General features: G+C 43.4%; 1 protein-coding gene across 1 annotated transcript in view; it reads right to left on the bottom strand.

The window, feature by feature from the left end:
• The window catches only part of LOC139415354 (mitogen-activated protein kinase-binding protein 1-like), a 36,249-nt gene extending 25,725 nt beyond the window's left edge, over positions 1-10,524 (bottom strand). Inside the window, 1 exon segment of the mRNA XM_071163432.1 lies at positions 10,320-10,524. Coding sequence (XP_071019533.1) covers positions 10,320-10,406 — 87 coding nt within the window. The 5' untranslated portion in view covers positions 10,407-10,524.
• Positions 10,525-22,614: the final 12,090 nt, after the last annotated feature.

The following is a 22,614-nucleotide window of genomic DNA, read 5'->3' as shown; positions in this document are numbered from 1 at the left end:
ATAATGCAACGTTGTTCATGCATAGCCCCTCGTTGATGAACCCTTATGTATTGCATGTCTGTTTATGAACCCTGGAAGATTAGCCCTGATGGACCACCCAGCTAGCAAATAACGTTCTGAGAACCATATGTTTCTTAGAGCGTGGTTGGTTATCCTATGGTTATTTTGCATACAACCTTCAAACAATTTTCTGGGAATGGTGCAGTATAGTTGCTTGGCTTTGGAAGATTATCAGCATATGTAAGGATCTTGGCAAAAAAATAAATATATATTGTTATTCCATTACTTTAACATTTCATAAAAGTTCAAACATGTTTATATTCTAGAAACGTTCACCAACTTGGTTTGACATTGGGGATGTTCTGAAATTGTTTCTTAAATGTTCTCCAAACTATGTTCTTCTGTGGGAATTTCAGTACTTCAGCATAATGTTTCCTACAGGCTTCCATCTTGTTCTACAGTTGAAGTCTGAAGTTTCCATACACCTTGGCCAAATACATTCCCAGTGGGTCAGAAGTTTACATACACTCAATTAATATTTAGTAGCAATGCCTTTAAATTGTTGAACTTGGGTCAAATGTTTCGGGTAGCCTTCCACAAGCTTCCCACAAAAAGTTGGGTGAATTTTGGCTCATTCCTCCTGACAGAGCTGGTGTAACTGAGTCAGGTTTGTAGGCCTCCTTGTTCGCACACGCTTTTTCAGTTCTGCCCAGAAATGTTCTATGGCAGTTAGGTCAGGGCTTTGTGATGGCCACTCCAATACCTTGACTTTGTTGTCCTTAAGCCATTTTGCCACAACTTTGGAAGTATGCTTGGGGTCATTGTCCATTTGGAAGAGCCATTTGCGACTTCAACTTCCTGACTGATGCCTTGAGATGTTGCTTCAATATGACCACAAAATGTTCCTGCCTCATGATGCCATCTATTTTGTGAAGTGCACCAATTCCTCCTGCAGCAAAGCACCATCACAACATGATACTGCCACCCCCGTGCAGCACGGTTGGGATGGTGTTCTTTGGCTTGCAAGCGTCCCCCATTTTCCTCCAAACATAACGATGGTCATTATGGCCAAAGTTCTATTTTTATTTCATCAGACCATCTATTGTATCTTGCCTATGCCACTCGGTCATTCCTCATCCATATATTTATATGTACATATTCTTATTCCATCCCTTTACTTAGATTTGTGTGTATTAGGTAGTTGTGGAATTGTTAATGTCATGACGTGCCCCTATCTCTCTCCACAGTTTTATGACGGTCATAAATACTCTGCTTCTGGGTCTGTAGTATTGGGATAGGAATTTGTGCCTTTGGGACACAGAGAGAGACTTGGCCAAAATGTAACATCAAAAGGTTGAATAATGAAACAGTATCTCTGTAAATCCGGACAGTTCGAATGGTCGGTGGGAAATCAAGGAATGACCATGTCGAATTTGTTTCATTTGGTGACCTCATGAGAGACAGGAGATCCACATTATTGTATATTTGTTTGTAAACACTTCTCAATTATGGGGTTTGCATCCGACTGTTGTATAAAATAAATGGTTAAGTATAAGAATACTTTTGGAAAGACAACAATGTGATTTTAGTCGATGTAAATGAGAATAGCTTTTCATAGTAACTTCTGATCAGTCAGTGGAACGCCCCTTCTCTACTCCAGTATAAAGCCAACTTCTGATGAAATTTACAGTGGGGCAAAAAAGTATTTAGTCAGCCACTAATTGTGCAAGTTCTCCCACTTAAAAAGATGAGAGAGGCCTGTAATTTTCATCGTAGGTACACTTCAACTATGACAGACAAAATGAGAAAAAAAAAAATCCAGAAAATCACATTGTAGGATTTTTAATGAATTTATTTGCAAATTATGGGGGAAAATAAGTATTTGGTCAATAACAAAAGTTTATCTCAATACTTTGTTATATACCCTTTGTTGGCAATGACAGAGGTCAAACGTTTTCTGTAAGTCTTCACAAGGTTTTCACACACTGTTGCTGGTATTTTGGCCCATTCCTCCATGCAGATCTCCTCTAGAGCAGTGATGTTTTGGGGCTGTTGCTGGGCAACACGGACTTTCAACTCCCTTCAAAGATTTTCTATGGGGTTGCGATCTGGAGACTGGCTAGGCCACTCCAGGACCTTGAAATGCTTCTTACGAAGCCACTCCTTCGTTGCCCAGGCGGTGTGTTTTGGATCATTGTCATGCTGAAAGACCCAGCCACGTTTCATCTTCAATGCCCTTGCTTCAATGCCCACTCAAAATCTCACGATACATGGCCCCATTCATTTTTCCTTTACACGGATCAGTCGTCCTGGTCCCTTTGCAGAAAAACAGCCCCAAAGCATGATGTTTCCACCCCCATGCTTCACAGTAGGTATGGTGTTCTTTGGATGCAACTCAGCATTCTTTGTCCTCCAAACACGACGAGTTGAGTTTTTACCAAAAAAAGTTATATTTTCTGTGCCATCAGAGTCCTGGGTTCGCGCCCAGGCTCTGTCGTAACCGGCCGCGACCGGGAGGTCCGTGGGGCGACGCACAATTGGCCTAGCGTCGCCCGGGTTAGGGAGGGCTTGGTCGGTAGGGGTGTCCTTGTCTCATCGCGCACCAGCGACTCCTGTGGCGGGCTGGGCGCAGTGTACGCTAGCCAAGGTGGCCAGGTGCACGGTGTTTCCTCCGGCGCATTGGTGCGGCTGGCTTCCGGGTTGGATGTGCGCTGTGTTAAAGAAGCAGCGGCTTGGTTGGTTGTGTATCGGAGGACGCATGACTTTCAACCTTCGTCTCTCCCGAGCCCGTACGGGAGTTGTAGCGATGAGACAAGATAGTAGCTACTACAACAATTGGATACTACGAAAATTGGGGAGAAAAAGGGGTAAAATTTTAAAAAATAAAAAATAAAAAAAATAAAAAAAGTTATATTTTGGTTTCATCTGACCATATGACATTCTCCCAATCTTCTTCTGGATCATCCAAATGCTCTCTAGCAAACTACAGACGGGCCTGGACATGTACTGGCTTAAGCAAGGGGACACGTCTGGCACTGCAGGATTTGAGTCCCTGGCGGCGTAGTGTGTTACTGATGGTAGGCTTTGTTACTTTGGTCCCAGCTCTCTGCAGGTCATTCACTAGGTCCCCCCGTGTGGTTCTGGGATTTTTGCTCACCGTTCTTGTGATCATTTTGACCCCACGGGGTGAGATCTTGCGTGGAGCCCCAGATCGACGGAGATTATCAGTGGTCTTGTATGTCTTCCATTTCCTAATAATTGCTCCCACAGTTAATTTCTTCAAACCAAGGTCTGTGAGAGCCAGAAATCTTGCTTGTTTGTAGGTGACCAAATACTTATTTTCCACCATAATTTGCAAATAAATTCATTAATTCACACATCCTACAATGTGATTTTCCTGATTGAAAAAATAACACTTCCCTATGCAACGACCATTAGTACGCCTGACGTATCCATTACAACAGAGTTACAAAGGACATGGCGACCAGACTTAAACAACCAGAGACTCTGACTGATCAAGGGTTTTCAATGGAGAGACAGCAATGACATACAAGCTTAAATATGCACATTGCATTTCTAAAATCCAAATGAGCGGTTGTTAGGGTGCTAAATATCCATATTTACGATGAACGTATACAACTGTATGTATGTAGTGTAGAGGGTCCATTCTGTTCTTCCGCTCTTTCTTATCTGTCCCCACCCCTTTCCTTTGTCTACCAAGCAGTCATATCGGTTTCCTCCACTAGGGGAAATGTATCATGTGAGTAACCAATGTGTTACCTATCCTGTGTGTGTTTATGTAATTCTGTGTGATTATTTAGTGAGTTAGTAAATAAATAATTAAGCCAATTTGTATATCACTGATTCATCCTTTATGCTAGGGTTCGTGCAGATATCCAAGGGTTTGCGACATCCAGAATATGACTGGTGAGGTAATAATAAGTGACTAATTGATAAGATATGAAAATATGTGAAGGGAAATTGTAACTCTTTAAAAATGTTCCTGTGTTTCCCGACTTCCAAGTTAATTACTATTCCGTGATTAGTTTAAATCATGGAATAATTACAAAGAGAATTGATTTGATAATATAACAGTCTTCACATTAATGAATAGTCAACGTTACGACATTAGATTACTTGTTGATATTGATGCACTGTCGGCAATAGAAGCACAAGCATTTCGCTACACTTGCAATAACATCTGCTAACCATGTGTATGTGACCAACAACATTTGATTTGGCTGCGTCTGTCACCAGAACACAACGAGTCTCCCCCTGGTTCTCTTCTACATTACATTCGTTTCCTCAATCTACACACAAGACCCCATAATGACAAAGCGAAAACAGGTTCTAGATTTATTTGCTAATTTATTAAAAGTAAAAAACAGAAATACCTTATTTATGTAAGTAGTCAGACCCTTTGCTATAAACTCAAAATTGAGCTCAGGTGAATCCTGCTTCCATTGACCATCCTTGGGATGTTTCTACAACTTGACTGGAGTCCACCTGTGGTTAATTCAATTGATTGGAAATTATTTGGAAAGGCACACCTGTCGATTTAAGGTCCCGCAGTTGACAGTGGATGTCAGAGCAAAAACCAAGCCATGAGGTCGAAGGAATTGTTCGTAGACCTCCGAGACAGGATTGTGTCGAGGCAAAGATCTGGGGAAGGGTACCAAAACATGCAGCATTGAAAGTCCCCAAGAACACAGTGGCCTCCCTCATTCCTTAATGGAAGAAGTTTAGAACCACCAAAACTCTTCCTAGAGCTGGCCGCCAGGCCAAACTGCGCAATCGGTATAGTGGTGGCAGCATCATGCTGTGGGGATGTTTGTCAGTGGCAGGGACTGGGAGACTAGTCAGGATCGAGGGAAAGTTGAACAGAGTAAAGTACAGAGAGAGATACCTGATGAAAACCCTCTCCAGAACGCTCCGACTGGGGCAAAGTTTCACCTTCCAACAAGACAATGACCCTAAGCACACAGCCAAGACAACGCAGGGGTGATCTAATGTCGTAACGTTGACTATTCATTCATATGAAGACTGTTAAGTCTCTGAATGTCCTTGAGTGGCCCAGCCAGAGCCCGGACTTGAATCCGTTCGAACATCTCTGGAGAGACCTGAAAATAGCTGTACATCCAACCTGACAGAGCTTGAGAGGATCTGCAGAGAAGAATGGGGGGAAAAAATCCCCCAAATACAGGTGTGCCAAGCTTGTAGCGTCATACCCAAGACACAAGGCTGTGATTATGTAAATTATATATCTCTTTTGTTATAAAAAAATACATTTTCAAAAATGTCTAAAAACCTGCTTTTGCTTTGTCATTATGGGGTATTGTGTGTAGATTGATGAGGGGAAAATGTTTTGGGCAATTTTGGAATAAGGCGTAATATAACAAAATGTGGAAAAGTGAAGGCTTCTGAAAACTTTCCGAACGCAGACTGTATATATAGTCAACAGTTTGGACACATGTACTCATGCAAGGGTTTTTTCTTGATTTTTACTATTTTCTGCATTGCAGAAAAATAGTGAAGACAACAAAACTATGAAATAACACATATGGAATCATGAAGTTACCAAAAAAGTGTTAAACAAAATCAAAATATATTTTAGATTCTTCAAAGTAGCCACCCTTTGCCATGATGACAGCTTTGTACACTCTTGGCATTCTCTCAACCAGCTTCACCTGGAATGCTTTTCCAACAGTCTTGAAGGAGTTCCCATATATGCTGAGCAAGTTGGCTACTTTTCCTTCACTCTGCAGTCCAACTCATCCCAAACCATCTCAATTGGGTTGAGGATGGGTGATTGTGGAGGCCAGGTCATATGATGCAGCACTCCATCACTCTCCTTATTGGTCAAATAGCCCTTACACAGCCTGGAGGTGTTGGGTCATTGACCCGTTGAATAAACAATGATAGTCCAACTAAGCACAAACCAAGTTGGATGGCGTATCGCTGCATAATGCTGTGGTAGCCATGCTGGTTAACTGTGCCTTGAATTCTAAATAAAACACTGACAGTGTCACCAGAAAAGCACCACCACACCATCACACATCCTCCTCCATGCTTCACGGTGGGAACCACACATGCGGAGATCATCCGTTCACCACCTCTGCATCTCTAAAAGACAAGGTGGTTGAAACCAAAAATCTCAAATTTGGATTCATCAGACCAAAGCACAGATTTCCACCGGTCTAATGTCCATTACTCATGGTTCTTGGTCTCAAGGAATTATCTTCTTATTGGTGTCCCTTTAGTAGTGGTTTCTTTGCAGCAATTCGACCATGAACGCCTGATTCACACAGTCTCCTCTGAACAGTTGATGTTGAGATGTGTCTGTTACTTGAACTCTGTGAAGCATTTATTTGGGCTGCAATTTCTGAGGCTGGTAACTAATAAACGTATCCTTTGCAGCAGAGGTAACTCTGGGTCTTCCTTTCCTGTGGCGGTCCTCATGAGAACGAGTTTCATCATAGCCCTTGATGGTTATTGCGAATGCACTTGAAACTTTCAAAGTTCATGAAATTGTCGGGATTGACTGACCGTCATGTCTTAAAGTAATGATGGACTGTCGTTTCTCTTTGCTTATTTGAGCTGTTCTTGCCATAATATGGACTATCTTCTGTATACCGACCGCCCTTACCTTGTCACAACACAAATGATTGGCTCAAACGTTAAGGAAAGAAATTCCACAAATTAACTTATCACAAGGCACACCTGTTAATTTAAATGTATTCCAGGTGACTACCTCATGGAGCTGGTTGAGAGAATGCCAAGAGTGTGCAAAGCTGTAATCAAGTCAAAGGGTGGCTACTTTGAAGAATCTAAAATCTAAAATATATTTTGATTTGTTTAACACTTTTTTGGTTACTACAAGATTCCATGCGTTATTTCATAGTGTTGATGTGTTCACTATTATTCTACAATGTAGAAAATGGTAAAAAATAAATTTTAAAAACTTGAATGAGTAGGTGTCCAAACTTTTGACTGGTACTGATATACACACACACACTACATGACCAAGAGTATGTGGACACCTTCTCGTCAAACATCTCAGTACAAAAACATGGGCAGTAATATGGAGTTGGTCCACCCTTTCCTCCTATAACAGCCTACACTGTTCTGGGAAGGCTTTAACAAAAAATGTTGGAACATTATTGCGGGGACTTGCTTCCATTCAGCTACAAGAGCATTAGTGAGGTTGGGCACTGATGTTAGGTGATTAGGCCTGGCTTGCAGTTGGTGTTCCAATTCATCCCAATGGTTTTCGATGGGGTTGAGGTCCGGGCTTTCTGCAGGCCAGTCACGTTCTTTCACACCGATATCGACAAACCATTTCTGTATGGACCTCGCTTTGCGCTTGGGGGCATTGTCACGCCGAAACAGGAAAGGGTCGTTCCCAAACTGTTGCCACAAAGTTGGAAGCACAGAATCATTCAGAATGTCATTGTATGCTGTAGCGTTAAGATTTCCCTTCAATGGAACAAAGGGGCCTAGCCCGAACCATGAAAAACAGTACCAGACCATTATTCCTCACCCACCAAACTTTACAGTTGGCACTATGCATTGGGGCAGGTAGCGTTCTCCTGGCATTCACCGAACCCAGAAGTGTGATTCGTCACTCCAGAGAACGCGTATTCACTGCTCCAGAGTTCAATATCGGCGAGCTTTACACCGCTCCAGCTGACAGTCGGGATTGCGCAAGGTGATCTTAGACCTGTGTGCGGCTGCTCTACTATGGAAACCCATTTCATGAATCTCCCACCGAACAGTTCTGGTGCCGACGTTGCTTCCAGAGGCAGTTTGGAACTCGGTAGTGAGTTTTGCAACCGAGGATAAAAAAAAAAAATTCAGCACTCAGTGGTCCCGTTCTGTGAGCTTGTGTGGCCTACCACTTTGCAGCTGAGCCATTGTTGTTCCTAGACATTTCCACTTCACAATAACAGCACTTACAGTTGCCCAGGTCAGCTCTAGCACAGCAGAAATTTGACAAACTGACTTGTTGCAAAGGTGGCATTCTATGACGGTGCCCTGTTGAAAGTCACTGAGCTCTTCAGTAAGGCCATTCTACTGCCAATGTTCATCTACGGAGTTAGCATGGCTGGCTGTGTGCTCGATTTTATACACCTGTCAGCAAGGGGAGTGGCTGAAATAGCTGAATCCACTATTTTCAAGGTATGTCCACATACTTTTGTATATATAGGGTTAATGTGATTGGATGTACAGGCAAAATGGGCAGTATATGGATAGAATATGGAATATGGATATACTGAACAAAAATATAAAACGCAACATGACAATTTTAAAGATTTTACTGAATTAAAGTTCATAAAAGGAAATCAGTCAATTGAAATAAATTAATTAGGCCCTAATCTATGGATTTCACAGATACACATTGTTGGTAGGGGCGTGGATCAGAAAACCAGTCCGTATCTGGTGTGACCACCACTTGCCTCATGCAGCGCGACACATCTGCTTCGCATAGAGTTGATCAGGCTGTTGATTGTGCCCTGTGCAATGTTGTCCCACTCCTCTTCAATGGCTGTGCGAAATTGCTGGATATTGTAGAGAACTGGAACACGCTGTCGTGCACGTTGATCCAGAGCATCACAAACATGCTCAATGGGTGACATGTCTAGTGAGTATGCAGGCCATGGAAGAACTGGGACATTTTCAACTTCCAGGAATTGTGTACAGGATCTCATCACAGCATCTTTGCATTCAAATTGCCATTGATAAAACACAATTGTGTTCCTTTTCCGTAGCTTATGTCTGCCCATACCATAACCCCACCATGGGGCACTCTGTTCACAATGTTGCCATCAGCAAACCGCTCGTCCACACGACACCATACACGTGGTCTGCGGTTGTGAGGCCTATTGGCCATACTGAAAAATTATTTTAAAACAACATTGGTAGAGAAATAAACATTAAATTCTCTGGCAACAGCTCTGGTGGACATTCCAGCAGTCAGCCTGCCAATTACACGCCCCTCAAAATATGAGACATCTGTGGCATTGCATTGGTTGACAAAACTGCACACTTTTATTGTCCCCAGCACAAGGTGCACCTGTGTAATGATCCTCCTGTTTAATCAGTTTCTTCACTTTACATGTTGCGTTTATATTTTTTTTCAGTGTAGTATATCTGAATAATAGTATATGTAGTTAAATAGGTTTGGCCTTGCCTATAATACAGTATATACATAATGTATGAAATGAGTAAAACAGTATGTAAACATTATTTAAAGTGACCAGTGTTCCATTACTATGTACATCCTGTAGCTTGTTAAGTGTGTTCCAGTGTTGGTCACACCCACTAATTGACCAGACCTGATCTTAATGAGCGCTGTGGTCTGTTTTAATAAATAAACAGCTTTGTATGAGTTAAAAAACACATGGCATGTTAGCTCAATCTTGGTGGCGTTGTGGACTAATTCCATGGACAGAGAACATTAAATTATAGCTTCAAATCTCATTGATGCTGGGTCACAATAAAAAATAAATGCTTGCATGATAGATGCCTAAGGAAATAAATGTATATCTGTGCTTGGAGTATTTTTAAAAAATAAGCTAGCAGTGTTATTGAAGTCTTATTTGAAACAATCAGTAATACAACCTTCCAGGTAAACCATCAAGGAACCAGAGTAAAACGTTCAGAACCTCCCTGCAAACTAAAAATAAAATGTTCTCAGAACAGGCGAAATTTTCACTTCCGTGTCAGAAAATGCCAGGGAGGTGTTGAAGTGTTTGGAACTGTGTGGCTTCGTTTCCACAAGCAATGTCAAAGTTCCCACAACTTCCAAGGAACCAAATGTGCTAGTTGGGTAATATCGACCTCAAACTGAAAGAAGCTGAACTGTTGGTCTGGACAGAGGGCTAAACAAACACTTCAATACCTCCCTGGCATTTTCTGACACTGAATTGTGTCTATCATCAATACAACGTGAGAGGAGGCTGATTGATTCGTTTGCACGCTGTTCTGTCGTTGATTTTCTCAACAATAACCCGATTAGATGGATCCACTGACTTAACCTCATGCATTTGAAAAGTGTCAAAACAGACTTTTATTTTCACCAGGTTCTCAGGTGTTTACAGACCTATGACTATTTTATTGGGAATATGAAGTTTTACATTTTAACATTTTAATCTAAGGCATTTCTTGAGTGATATACCCACAATAAAGCAAAATGTTTCATTATTTTCCCTAAACGACACAAATAGAAATATAATTTGCATGCAATAACACTATAAATTGCTCTAGTTAACCTATCAGTCGGGCATAAATCTATGAAAAGCAAAACGGCAGTCACTCACCTTGTCAGCAAGGTTTTCCTTCCGATTCTTCCGCAGCATGTTCTTTATCCGACTTTTTATTGTTGACCCGTGCCCGTCTACTGCCATCTTGATGCTAAAATATCCCGATAAATGTATTATGTTAAAAGTTATGCGATGTTCGAACCGTGAAATCCTTCTTTAGGATACAAACGCGCTTGCATCCCCAACTAATATTTTTTTTGCAGCCGAGTAAACTTTAGGGGCACAGGCTTGTGTACAACTTTAATCTCTTGAGTAGGTTAGAGTAGCGTTAAACTCCGGTGACGGGTGTACTGTAGTCAGCTTAGCTCATGTTTAGCGACTAAACTAGTTATCTTCTCTAGTGCAGTGGTTCACAAACTGTGGGGCGCGAACCCTAGGGCGCAAGGGGTCAGCGAAAAAACGTTTTGATTGACATTTTTTTAAGGAACTCAGTCTGGCTTTAATCTTACTCTTGAAAGTTGTAATAGTAGAATGCACAAGGTTCAATTTCGAAATTGGTTAGTATAACATCAGTTCCTCTTGTCCTGGTATTAATTGCATAGAGCTATTTATAACTTGTCAGAAATGTCCAGATCAACTAGCCCATAACAGCTAGTTTCTTTATTTCGTTTTTTTTTTAGCCCATAGTCATTTTATGGTCACTCACATATCACATGAATACACATTAGAAAATTTTGCTTTAAAACTGCAAAAAAAAAGCAACAGTGCTTGTGCCCAAAGCATTCACCCTGGGGGCCCCAGAGTGAAAAACGTTTGCAAACCCCCGCTCTAGTGCAGTAGGAGATCCATGTAGACATAGATCTAAGGTCAGTTTTGTTCCCCCGCCTACCGATGGGCTGTGGGGATGGCAGCCGAATATGCAGATCCTAGACCAGTCTCTGTGTGTCAGTCATTCATCCCTACTTCTCGTGGCATGTTCCTTCATTAAATTAGCACAGAGACAATGTTTTTTTTCATGTTTATCTAATACATGATATTGGTATTAGTAGCTCAGATAGTTAGCCTACATCTGCGCTCTACTAGCCCTATAAATGCAATCATTACCCCGTATCCGCCAGTGTAATAGAGACGTGTTTAAAACCCAGATAAAACATACATTTAAGCTGTATCATAAGTAGACCATTAGAACGCTGTAATAATCAATGTCTATGATCACTGGTCAAATGATATTTAGAAATGGTTTATTTAGTGTGTTCCATTTTATTATTCCACATTCGATATTATTCCACCACCTCGTCGCGTTTCGTGCAGGTTACAACAACTGCAACGTATACAACAAATGTATACGGTTTAATTCATTTAAGGCCACAGTATCTTGCCAGCACATTCCAGTGACCGGCGTAGCAGTCTTTTCTTTACAAAAAAGAAATGCATTGAGAAGCATTATTCAACCCTCAAGTCAGACAAACATTTACAAAGAGTATTTGTATATATACACACACACTAGAATTTAATCGTGATTGTTTGACACACAAGATTGAAACAAATGTCTTTTGACTACAAGTAAGATAACAAAAATGTTGACGTGACGCATAAATTCCTCAAATCAGACATGAGAATCATTGAACGAGGACTATCATTGTAAAAACAGACAGGGAAGCAATTCATAAAGCAAATTAAAATATTTAACATGGTTGTGACTGTAGAAATAATAAAATAAATAGTATCAAATCAAATGTATTTATATAGTCCTTCGTACATCAGCTGATATCTCAAAGTGCTGTACAGAAACCTAGCCTAAAACCCCAAACAGCAAGCAATGCAGGTGTAGAAGAACGGTGGCTAGGAAAAACTCCCTAGAAAGGCCAAAACCTAGGAAGAAACCTAGAGAGGAACCAGGCTATGAGGGGTGGCCAGTCCTCTTCTGGCTGTGCCGGGTGGAGATTATAACAGAACATGGCCAAGATGTTCAAATGTTCATAAATGACCAGCATGGTCAAATAATAATCACAGTAGTTGTCGAGGGTGCAGCAAGTCAGCACCTCAGGAGTAAATGTCAGTTGGCTTTTGTGAAGTAGAAGTCCGATTTGGTTCTTTAACGCACGCACACATTCATCACTCCTCCCTGCTCCATTATCAGATAAGGTAACAATGTGGGTCGGCACACAAGTTAACTTCTCTGTCTTAGTACATACATTTCACACTTATGTCAATGTTCATAGTTAATATAAGCAATATGTATTATACTTATCTATGTTGTGGATGAGCGCTTTGTTTGTTTATTTGTTTGTTAGTTATGTTCCTCTATCTCTGTAACTTCCGGGTATGCTGGATAAGGACCAGAGCTAAGGGAATGGGCTGACTTTGTAGTGCCTGTCCCAAATGGCTCATTAATGTAAGTGTGCATATTGAAAGACACTGTCAGTAGTGATGTCGTTTGGTAAATGTTATGATATTGTTTCATAAACATGTTGAAATGTATATCCTTTAGTATGTTTAGTTAATGGAAAATGTAGGTTTGTATAGGTAATTGCTTAATTAATTAGTGTTAATTGTTCTGAGGGGAGGGGCTAGCCCTACAAAAGGAGCCTATCTTTCAGTTCATGGAGAGGCCATTTGGGATTGAGCTGTGAATAGGGCAGCATTGTTTTTAGCTGTCCCATAAGGTATATGTTTGATGGCAGTACTGTTGGTTTTTGTTCTGGAATCACTTTGTAAATAAACACCCCTGTACAGAAGAACATTTGCGACTCCGCCATCTTTTTATTTTGATAGCGTTTAGGTTTTCCAGTATAGCCTACTACGTGACATGTGGTGGGATGGTGCACCGCAAATCTGAATTCCAACGAGAGGTAAAGGAATGCGTACAGGATTGCGTTCTCAGCAGCAGCATCAACTGTCAGAAAAGGTACCTGAAGTTGTCATAGCCAATCATGCTGTCTCTAGAGAGTTGAAAACAGCATGTCTGGGACCGGTAGCACGTCCGATGAACAGGTCAGGATTCCATAGCCGCAGGCAGAACAGTTGAAACTGGAGCAGCTGCATGGCCAGGTGGACTGGGGACAGCAAGGAGTCCTCATGCCAGGTAGTCCTGAGGCATGGTCTTAGGGCTCAGGTCCTCCGAGAGAGAGAAATATAATTAGAGAGAGCATACTTAAATTCACACAGGACACCGGATAGGACAGGAGAAGTATTCCAGATATAACAAACTGCAGCATAAATACTGGAGGCTGAGACAAGACGGGTCAGGAGACACTGTGGCCCCATCCGATGATACCCCCGGACAGGGCCAAACAGGAAGGATATAACCCCACCCACTTTGCCAAAGCACAGTAGAAATTCGATTTGCTAAAGACTTAATTAGTACTTTTATGAGAACTAAAAAGCCTGGTAATGAAATTAAGTGTATTTAAAAAGGAATGAACACAACAATCGCAGCTATAATGCATAGTCTTTACAGTGGCATAGAAATAACATTTACAGTGTTTTTGACATGAACAAACACATGAATGTTGTATCTCAAATCAATGATTTTCAGCTGCAAAGATTAGGGCCTATTGGTAACTTTAAAATGGACCAGAAAGTAATTGACCTGTTTTGTGGTCATGCATGTCCATTATTTTTGTACAGACCTTCCCTAGAACTTATCTTCAAAAATTACAGGGGTTTTATTATTAAATAACACAAGTAATCAACTTTCTACAACACTAATAACAATATTGACTTCACCAAAAAAGTAGGACATCCCACATTCACCCCAACATGGGGCTAATGTCCCATGTACAACTACTCAAACAGCAGCCAAACCTTCAATACATGCATGCAGTTAATTCATTTAACGTTTCGCTCAATGTCTAGAGATGTTCTGAAAACTGACTGTCCTGTAGGTGTAAATTATTGTCTGCTTTGTTGTCTATTCACGAGTAGGCAGGCAGGCAAATGAGTACTAAAGCTGAGACAGGGTTAACTCACACAAACAACTGTCCAGGTTCCTTTGGATTTGTGAACAGGCACATGTGGCGGTCTCAATGGGATTTCTGGACCGGAGTGCAGCCTTTAATGACAGTTAGTTAATGACATCTGTTGACGTGACGTGTTGAGTATGATTCCCTTGTTCCTCTGGTTGGAACTAGGCTGAAATGCATCATCATTGGAGTGAAGGGAGAGGAAACGAGGTAGACAACTACTGTACATTTTAGTCATTTAGCAGACACTTTTATCCAGAGCGAGTTACAGTAGTGAGTGCATACATTTTCATACTGGTCCCCCGCGGGAATCTAACCCACAACCCTGGCGTTGCAAGCGCCATGCTCTACCAACTGAGCCACAATGTGTGGAAATGCAGCCTTAGTCTCAGCTCCACTAGGTCTTGTCAGACCTCATTGTCCTCTTCCCACCGACAGAGCGGGTCACAGGCTGTGTTCCAGGCCGACCCATAGCCTGTGGTGTTTTACCCGGGCTTCCTTTAGTCATTGCTGCAGAGCTATTAACCCCAGCTTGGGTTGTCCTGGCCGGGCTATCTACTCATGGTGTTTAGGCTGCGCTGCCATCAGTCTTCACCGCAGGGCTTAAGTTCCAGGGGCCAGGATAGGGCTATCTCCAGCTTTCCGTACTTTAGGAGGACTACCCCGAGAGGCAGGACTACCCCGAGTGGCAGGGCCACCATCCCCAGTGTTAGTCACAAGAATACCCCCAGGTCGAGACACTGGGGTACGGGTACTACCCGTGGCTTGTGTAACGTTGGCCTGCTACCCCCAGTCGTTGCCACAGGGGTAGTAGTGATATGTTCAGTTGGTGGGGATTAAATGTCCAAGCGTGGCTGTCGTCGTGTTCTCTTCACAGTTGGAGCCTCCAAGCCATCTGCCAAGCCTCCCCCTCCCTTCTGTGTCAGCAAGCAATCATTTTCCTTTGATGTCACCAAGCCGTCTTTTGCTTTCTGAGTGATTAAGCTATAATTTTCCTTTGGTGGGCCCGAGCTATCCTCTTTTTGTGGGACCAAGTTGTTCGTTTCTTTCTGAGATGTTGCGCTACCCTTTCTTTTCTGTGTGACTGAGCTACCCTTGTCCTTCAGTGTCACAGAGCTCTTCTTTCCATTGTGTTGGACCAGGTTATCCTTGCGCTTCGGTGTGACCATACCATCCTTTCCCTTCCGCCCCACTACTATGCCCTCGTGTTCAGAGAGAGCCTTCACCAGTACGGCTTCCTCTCCCTTGGTCAGAGACAGGCCCCAGCCTCCTGGATCACGCTCACCCACCGCCTGCGGTTTCTCCAATGGCCTACAGATGGTACTGTTTAGGGAGGCGCTGTCCATGAGGGGCTACTTCATAGCAGAAATCCTATTGATCAAGTTTTTATTGATAAGGGACTTCTCTGTAGGAGTTGATGTGGAAGTCTCTTCTTCCATGGATCCATTACAGACAGGGGCCTGTGGTTCCTCCTTACCTATCTCTGGCCTCTCCTCTGCTGGGCTGTCTGAGGACTGCTCAGCCTCCCCAGACACTCTACCCTGGTCCTTCTTCTCAGGGTCAGTGGCAGACGCAGAGCACTGTGGGCTAGGGGTCTGCGAGAGGGGTGGATAATCCAGTGTGTACACTCCTTTTCCTCAGCGCTCTCCTTCTCCACAGCCTCCTTGGCTGCTGAGGGAGGTGGCTGTTGATGGTCTCTTCATAACCGTCACTGTGCAGACCGCTCCGCCTGCTGTGGATAAAGGAAATACACCACAGTTAGAATGACAGACTTACAACAACCTATTCTAGTCAGTGGCAGTCTAACGATCATAACTCTTGCCACATTTTACCCATATAGTCTGCCAATGGACTTTAAAAACACAGTTATCACGCTCTTCCAATTCAGCATGGTTTGTACTTCATTTTTTAGATATAGAACTTACATAACCTTCTAGACAAGAGTGAGAATCCTGTTCCTGTATGCGCTCACCTGGTGTGGAAGCAGGAAGTATGATCTTGCCGCTTTCGGGGCGTAGAACAGCAGCCACTGGTTTCACAGAGCCCCTAGCTGCCCCTGCCTGACCCAGAGAGCTAGCCCGAGACAACTGGGACACACACACACAGAGAAACACATGAATAAATAAGAGCTATATTTAAAATGGTTCATCAAAGTTATCTGGCTAACTCTATGATCCTGCTTAGTGCCCATACTCTCTTCGGACATTGGGAGAGGGAGTGAGAAACAGGTGTTTAGCGACCCTTTGACTTGGCTGCACAAGTTACATGTTTCATTGGTCGCATCAGTGCAAGCAGCACATTCTACATGGTTACCTAACTCAATACATCCTATTTTTTTAGGAGGCTAAAACCATGATTTAGTCAAACAGTAAAGTACATTACAACCTCATGATTCCTGTCTGCCCACCCCTGTACCTGTTTCACTGAGTGCCTTCTGTGGTGTCGAGTGAGCCACTCTCTCCTTTCACAGGAAAAATAATGCTCCAGGAGAAAGTGTTCTGATGGTATAACATTTTAAAATCATATTGCGGGTAAAACACAGCTTTCCTGTTATCACAGTCGAAGACAGGAGGTTATCAGCTTTCCTGTTATCACAGTCGAAGACAGGAGGTGATCAGCTTTCCTGTTATCACAGTCGAAGACAGGAGGTGATCAGCTTTCCTGTTATCACAGTCGAAGACAGGAGGTGATCAGCTTTCCTGTTATCACAGACGAAGACAGGAGGTTATCAGCTTTCCTGTTATCACAGTCAAAGACAGGAGGTGATCAGCTTTCCTGTTATCACAGTCGAAGACAGGAGGTGATCAGCTTTCCTGTTATCACAGTCGAAGACAAGAGGTGATCAGCTTTCTGTAGGTATGATTTGTATTTCTCAGCTCTCAATTATTTTGAGCTCAACAGCAATTATCTTTGTAACCGAGATATTGGATATGGCTTTGCAATACGGAGCATGTTGAATGTGCATTGACTATTCCACTCAAATAAATTAGCCTATGGCATTAGTGCACATTAAGATGCATCTCTATTAAACAAACAAACATACATACATACATATTTTTACAGTAAAAATATAACAGCCTAATTGTCAACCCAAAACGCATGACAATCACTGGATTAGGTTGGACATTAAAATATGGGATGGTAGGGGACGCCATGTGCGACTGATGTGTTTTCCGTTTGCTCCCGTGGTATTCTTAAAGTTTATGTGAATTCTGCAGCAGAACCGTATTTATTTTCAAATATTAATTTGGTGATCCCTTTCCGTAAAAACCAAGACTACTTTGCTTCCGAATGTCAGCATGTCGACCAAACATAAGGCCAAAAGCATGACTTTGAGAAAACCCGGCCTACAAGACCCGCTCTCATCACCGCCCTCTCCTGAGTCTGAGGGCCCGGGGACGCACACTTTACCCGGGGGCACGGCTTGGCCTGGCGGCGCTGAAATGAACATTCTCGAGGCCATCAAGCTACTACGCTCTGAGATAGTTGAAAGGACATTAAAAAAAATTGAATCACAACATGGAAAAGATGAAACAAAGTATTTCTTCAATAGCATCTCAGTAGTCCATTACACTTTTTCATAAAGCACTGAATGACTAAGATTACTTTTTTTTCTCTATTGCTTGCAAAGCTGTCATCAAGGCAAAGGGTGGCTTCTTTGAAGAATCTCAAATATAAAATATATTTGGATTTGTTTAACACTTTTTAAAAATTTAATACATGATTCCATATGTGTTATGTCATAGTTTTGATGTCTTCACTATTATTCTACAATGTAGAAAATAGTAAAAAAAAGAAAAAAGAAAAACCCTGTAATGAGTAGGTGTGTCCAAACTTTTGACCAGTAATGTAGCTTTATCTGAATGTTGGCTAATTCATTGATCCATCTTAGTGCCCTTCCTGCTGTTGTCAGACATATAGGTAACGGGTTGTTATTCCCTGTCAGGGTGTTGGGACTAGGGGTGAAGGCGGTGGATGAGAGCTGGCAGGTGGAGGAGATATGGATAGAGGTAGAGAGCACATCTGAAGCTGGGGGTTTTCAGGGAGGAGGAGCTGGTCAGAGAGATGGGGGAAGATGAGGTCTGGGATGGGGTGAAGGCACCCGACTGGCCTGTGATGAATTTGATGAGGGGGGAGTGGGGAGGGGGGCTGCGAGGGGGGTGGATGGAGGTGAGATGGGGGGGAGGGGGGAGTGTTTTGGGGGTAGACTGCTTGATAGCAGAACCTGTGGGGACAACAAAATATCAGAGGGCGTTGAGGCTGTGTGTGTGTGTATGTATACACATGCATGAGTACATGAACTTACCAGGGGTCTTTTTTTGATTCTTGGCCTTTATGTGACATATCTGATTCAGAGGTACCGGTTTCATCATCTGTCCGTTGGTCTGATGATACGTTTTACAGCCCTGGGAGGAAGCGACTGTCTGTAGTAGCATCTTCTTCCCTGCAGGGGGCACCACACCAGGATGAGAGCCTGGGGAGGTGCCTGGGGCAGGAGAGGCCATGGGGTCAGCAGCAGGTGAGAGCCGGCTGGGTCTTTAGGGTCTGTGGTGGATTGACTATTGGAGGGTTTTCCTTTAGATTTGGTGACACCTAGGTACCATGGTGGTTTGTAGCGAGGAAGCTTGTTCTTCCCTAGAGAAGAACAACAATGACAGTGTGAGAAAGATAACTTTTATGAGAGAATACAAACAGAACTTTGAACAATCAGGCTTTGGTTACTCAACTGTCTAATTACATCATATTTAACACAATAAAACATTTACAAGTGTTGAAGTAAGGTTAAAGGTTAAAACTTCTACCTCAAGCCTCTATTCCCTCTTACCTGCTGGTGTCTGGAATACTTTCTGGGCCATACACATAGATGTAACACTACTACTGCCTAAAGGAGTAACAGCAGTGCCTGCTGTCTTTAAGCGCCCAGCACCCACAGGTGTTTTCTTCAACCTGGGTGAGCAGGAGAGAGGCTTTTGAGGGGCCTTCGCTACAGAGCGCAACCTTCCAGTGACGAACGCGGCCAGTCAATTGGTCGGGTGCAGAGCTCCCATCTGCCCCAGCTGCAGCCGGGCCTGGGAGTATGATTTACCGTTCACCTGGAGGAGGAGGAAAGAAAGATAAACATAAACTAATGTGGAGGATTGAGCTTTTCACAAAACATAGCCAAAATGTTTAAATTACAATTTGGAGGTCCTCAATGACAATAAAAACCCTACAAACTACTCTTTATGCTAGGTCATTATTATTATTGTTTTTTTATGTCTAGCTACAAGACTAAAATCAATGTAAAGTGAACGTAATAAGCCCACCTGGCTGGTCGTTTCTTCCTGGCTCTCAGGCTGCCTGCTGGCACCACTCCAGTCAGAAAATGAGTCACGCCGACTTGCATCTCCGGCATCTCAGGATCTGGCTTAGGGATGCCCTCTTCATCACGGTCATCTGTGACTTCACTATCGGATACGTCAATATCCTTGGTATTGTCGTCTTTGGCCTTACTGGATGTGCACCTTGAAGTAAGGAAGAGGATGATGGTAAATCAAACACTCTTGAGCATTGAATCGTCACCGATTGAGATTCTATGCAGTGATGGAGCTATGCATTTTTTTAAAACTGAAACATGGAGTAAATCTAAACATTATCTGTATGGCAGCATGAGTTGGTCCAAGTAACTGCTTCTTTAAGACAGAAACAGAAACGTAATGTTTCTAAAACACTTTATTCGAATGGATATTATCCACCTACCTTCAATATGATGATGTAGCCCTCGGCTTTGCATGTGTGTGTGTTGGAGAGGATGTGGACGTGGTAGCAGCCGATGTTGAAGGGTTCGGACAGACGGTTCTGGGTCATGCGCCAACACAGAACGACCAGTTTCCGATGCTGTTCCCAGTTACACTCTGACTGGATCTCCAGCTCTATGGTGGGCTCAGGAGAACCGTTAGGCTTCTTGGCCTGGGTGGGAGGACTCTTCCTTGGTACAACTACAGGGGAAAGGTCAGAGGTCACAGGTTGAGTGTTAAGAGTCAACCAGAATGTAACATTGTATGCTAGCACGCCTGGCAGAAAGGGTTTCGGGCAGTGTGAATTACACTTCTGGTGAAAAATGACAAGTAATTCTTCCAACAATTGTTTACAGACAGATTATTTCACTGCATCACAATTCCAGTGGGTCAGAAATGTACATACATGAAGCTGACTGTGCCTTTAAACAGCTTGGAAAATTCCAGAAAATGATGGCATGGCTGTAGAAACTTCTGATGGGCTAATTGACATCATTTGAGGCAATTGGAGGTGTACCTGTGGATGTATTTCAAGGCCTACCTTCAACCTCAGTGCCTCTTTGCTTGACATCATGGGAAAAATCAAAAGAAATCAGCCAAGACCTCAGAAAAAAAAATTGTAGACCTCCACAAGTCTGGTTCATCCTTGAATGTTCATCTGTACAAATAATAGTACGCAAGTATAAACACCATGGGACCACGCAGCCTTCATACCTCTCAGGAAGGAGACGCATTCTGTCTCCTAGAGATTAACGTACTTTGGTGCGAAAAGTGCAAATCAATCCCAGAAGAACAGCAAAGGACCTTGTGAATATATTCCCCCCCAAGCAGACACATCGATGGCTCTGAACGAACTTTATTTGACTCTAGCTGGGGATTTTAACAAGGCTAATCTGAAAACAAGACTCCCTAAATTGTATCAACATATCGATTGCGCAACCAGGGCTGGAAAAACCTTGGATCATTGTTATTCTAACTTCCGCGACGCATATAAGGCCCTGCCCCGCCCTCCTTTCGGAAAAGCTGACCGCAACTCCATTTTGCTGATCCCTGCCTACAGACAGAAACTAAAACAAGAAGCTCCCACGCTGAGGTCTGTCCAACGCTGGTCCGACCAAGCTTATTCCACACTCCAAGACTGCTTCCATCACGTGGACTGGGATATGTTTCGTATTGCGTCAGATAACAACATTGACGAATACGCTGATTCGGTGTGCGAGTTCATTAGAACGTGCGTTGAAGATGTCGTTCCCATAGCAATGATTAAAACATTCCCTAACCAGAAACCGTGGATTGATGGCAGCATTCGCGTGAAACTGAAAGCGCAAACCACTGCTTTTAATCAGGGCAAAGTGACTGGTAACATGACCGAATACAAACAGTGCAGCTATTCCCTCCGCAAGGCTATCAAACAAGCTAAGCGTCAGTATAGAGACAAAGTAGAATCTCAATTCAACGGCTCAGACACAAGAGGTATGTGGCAGGGTCTACAGTCAATCACGGACTACAAGAAGAAAGCCAGCCCAGTCACGGACCAGGATGTCTTGCTCCCAGGCAGACTAAATAACTTTTTTGCCCGCTTTGAGGACAATACAGTGCCACTGACATGGCCTGCAACGAAAGCATGCGGACTCTCCTTCACTGCAGCCGAGGTGAGTAAAACATTTAAATGTGTTAACCCTCGCAAGGCTGCAGGCCCAGACGGCATCCCCAGCCGCTCCCTCAGAGCATGCGCAGACCAGCTGGCCGGTGTGTTTACGGACATATTCAATCAATCCCTATACCAGTCTGCTGTTCCCACATGCTTCAAGAGGGCCACCGTTGTTCCTGTTCCCAAGAAAGCTAAGGTAACTGAGCTAAACGACTACCGCCCCGTAGCACTCACTTCTGTCATCATGAAGTGCTTTGAGAGACTAGTCAAGGACCATATCACCTCCACCCTACCTGACACCCTAGACCCACTCCAATTTGCTTACCGCCCAAATAGGTCCACAGACGATGCAATCTCAACCACACTGCCCTAACCCATCTGGACAAGAGGAATACCTATGTGAGAATGCTGTTCATCGACTAAAGCTCGGCATTCAACACCATAGTACCCTCCAAGCTCGAGACCCTGGGTCTCGACCCTGCCCTGTGCAACTGGGTACTGGACTTCCTGACAGGCCGCCCCCAGGTGGTGAGGGTAGGCAACAACATCTCCACCCCGCTGATCCTCAACACTGGGGCCCCACAAGGGTGCGTTCTGAGCCCTCTCCTGTACTCCCTGTTCACCCACGACTGCGTGGCCACGCACGCCTCCAACTCAATCATCAAGTTTGCAGACGACACAACAGTGGTAGGCTTGATTACCAACAACGACGAGACGGCCTACAGGGAGGAGGTGAGGGCCCTCGGAGTGTGGTGTCAGGAAAATAACCTCACACTCAACGTCAACAAAACTAAGGAGATGATTGTGGACTTCAGGAAACAGCAGAGGGAACACCCCCCTATCCACATCGATGGAACAGTAGTGGAGAGGGTAGTAAGTTCCTCGGCATACACATCACAGACAAACTGTATTGGTCCACTCACACAGACAGCATTGTGAAGAAGGCGCAGCAGCGCCTC

Source organism: Oncorhynchus clarkii, chromosome 8 (genome assembly GCF_045791955.1).
Source record: "Oncorhynchus clarkii lewisi isolate Uvic-CL-2024 chromosome 8, UVic_Ocla_1.0, whole genome shotgun sequence".
NCBI lineage: Eukaryota > Metazoa > Chordata > Actinopteri > Salmoniformes > Salmonidae > Oncorhynchus > Oncorhynchus clarkii.
The sequence above is the reverse complement of the archived record's forward strand: the minus strand, read 5'-3'. Positions and strand labels throughout refer to the sequence as shown.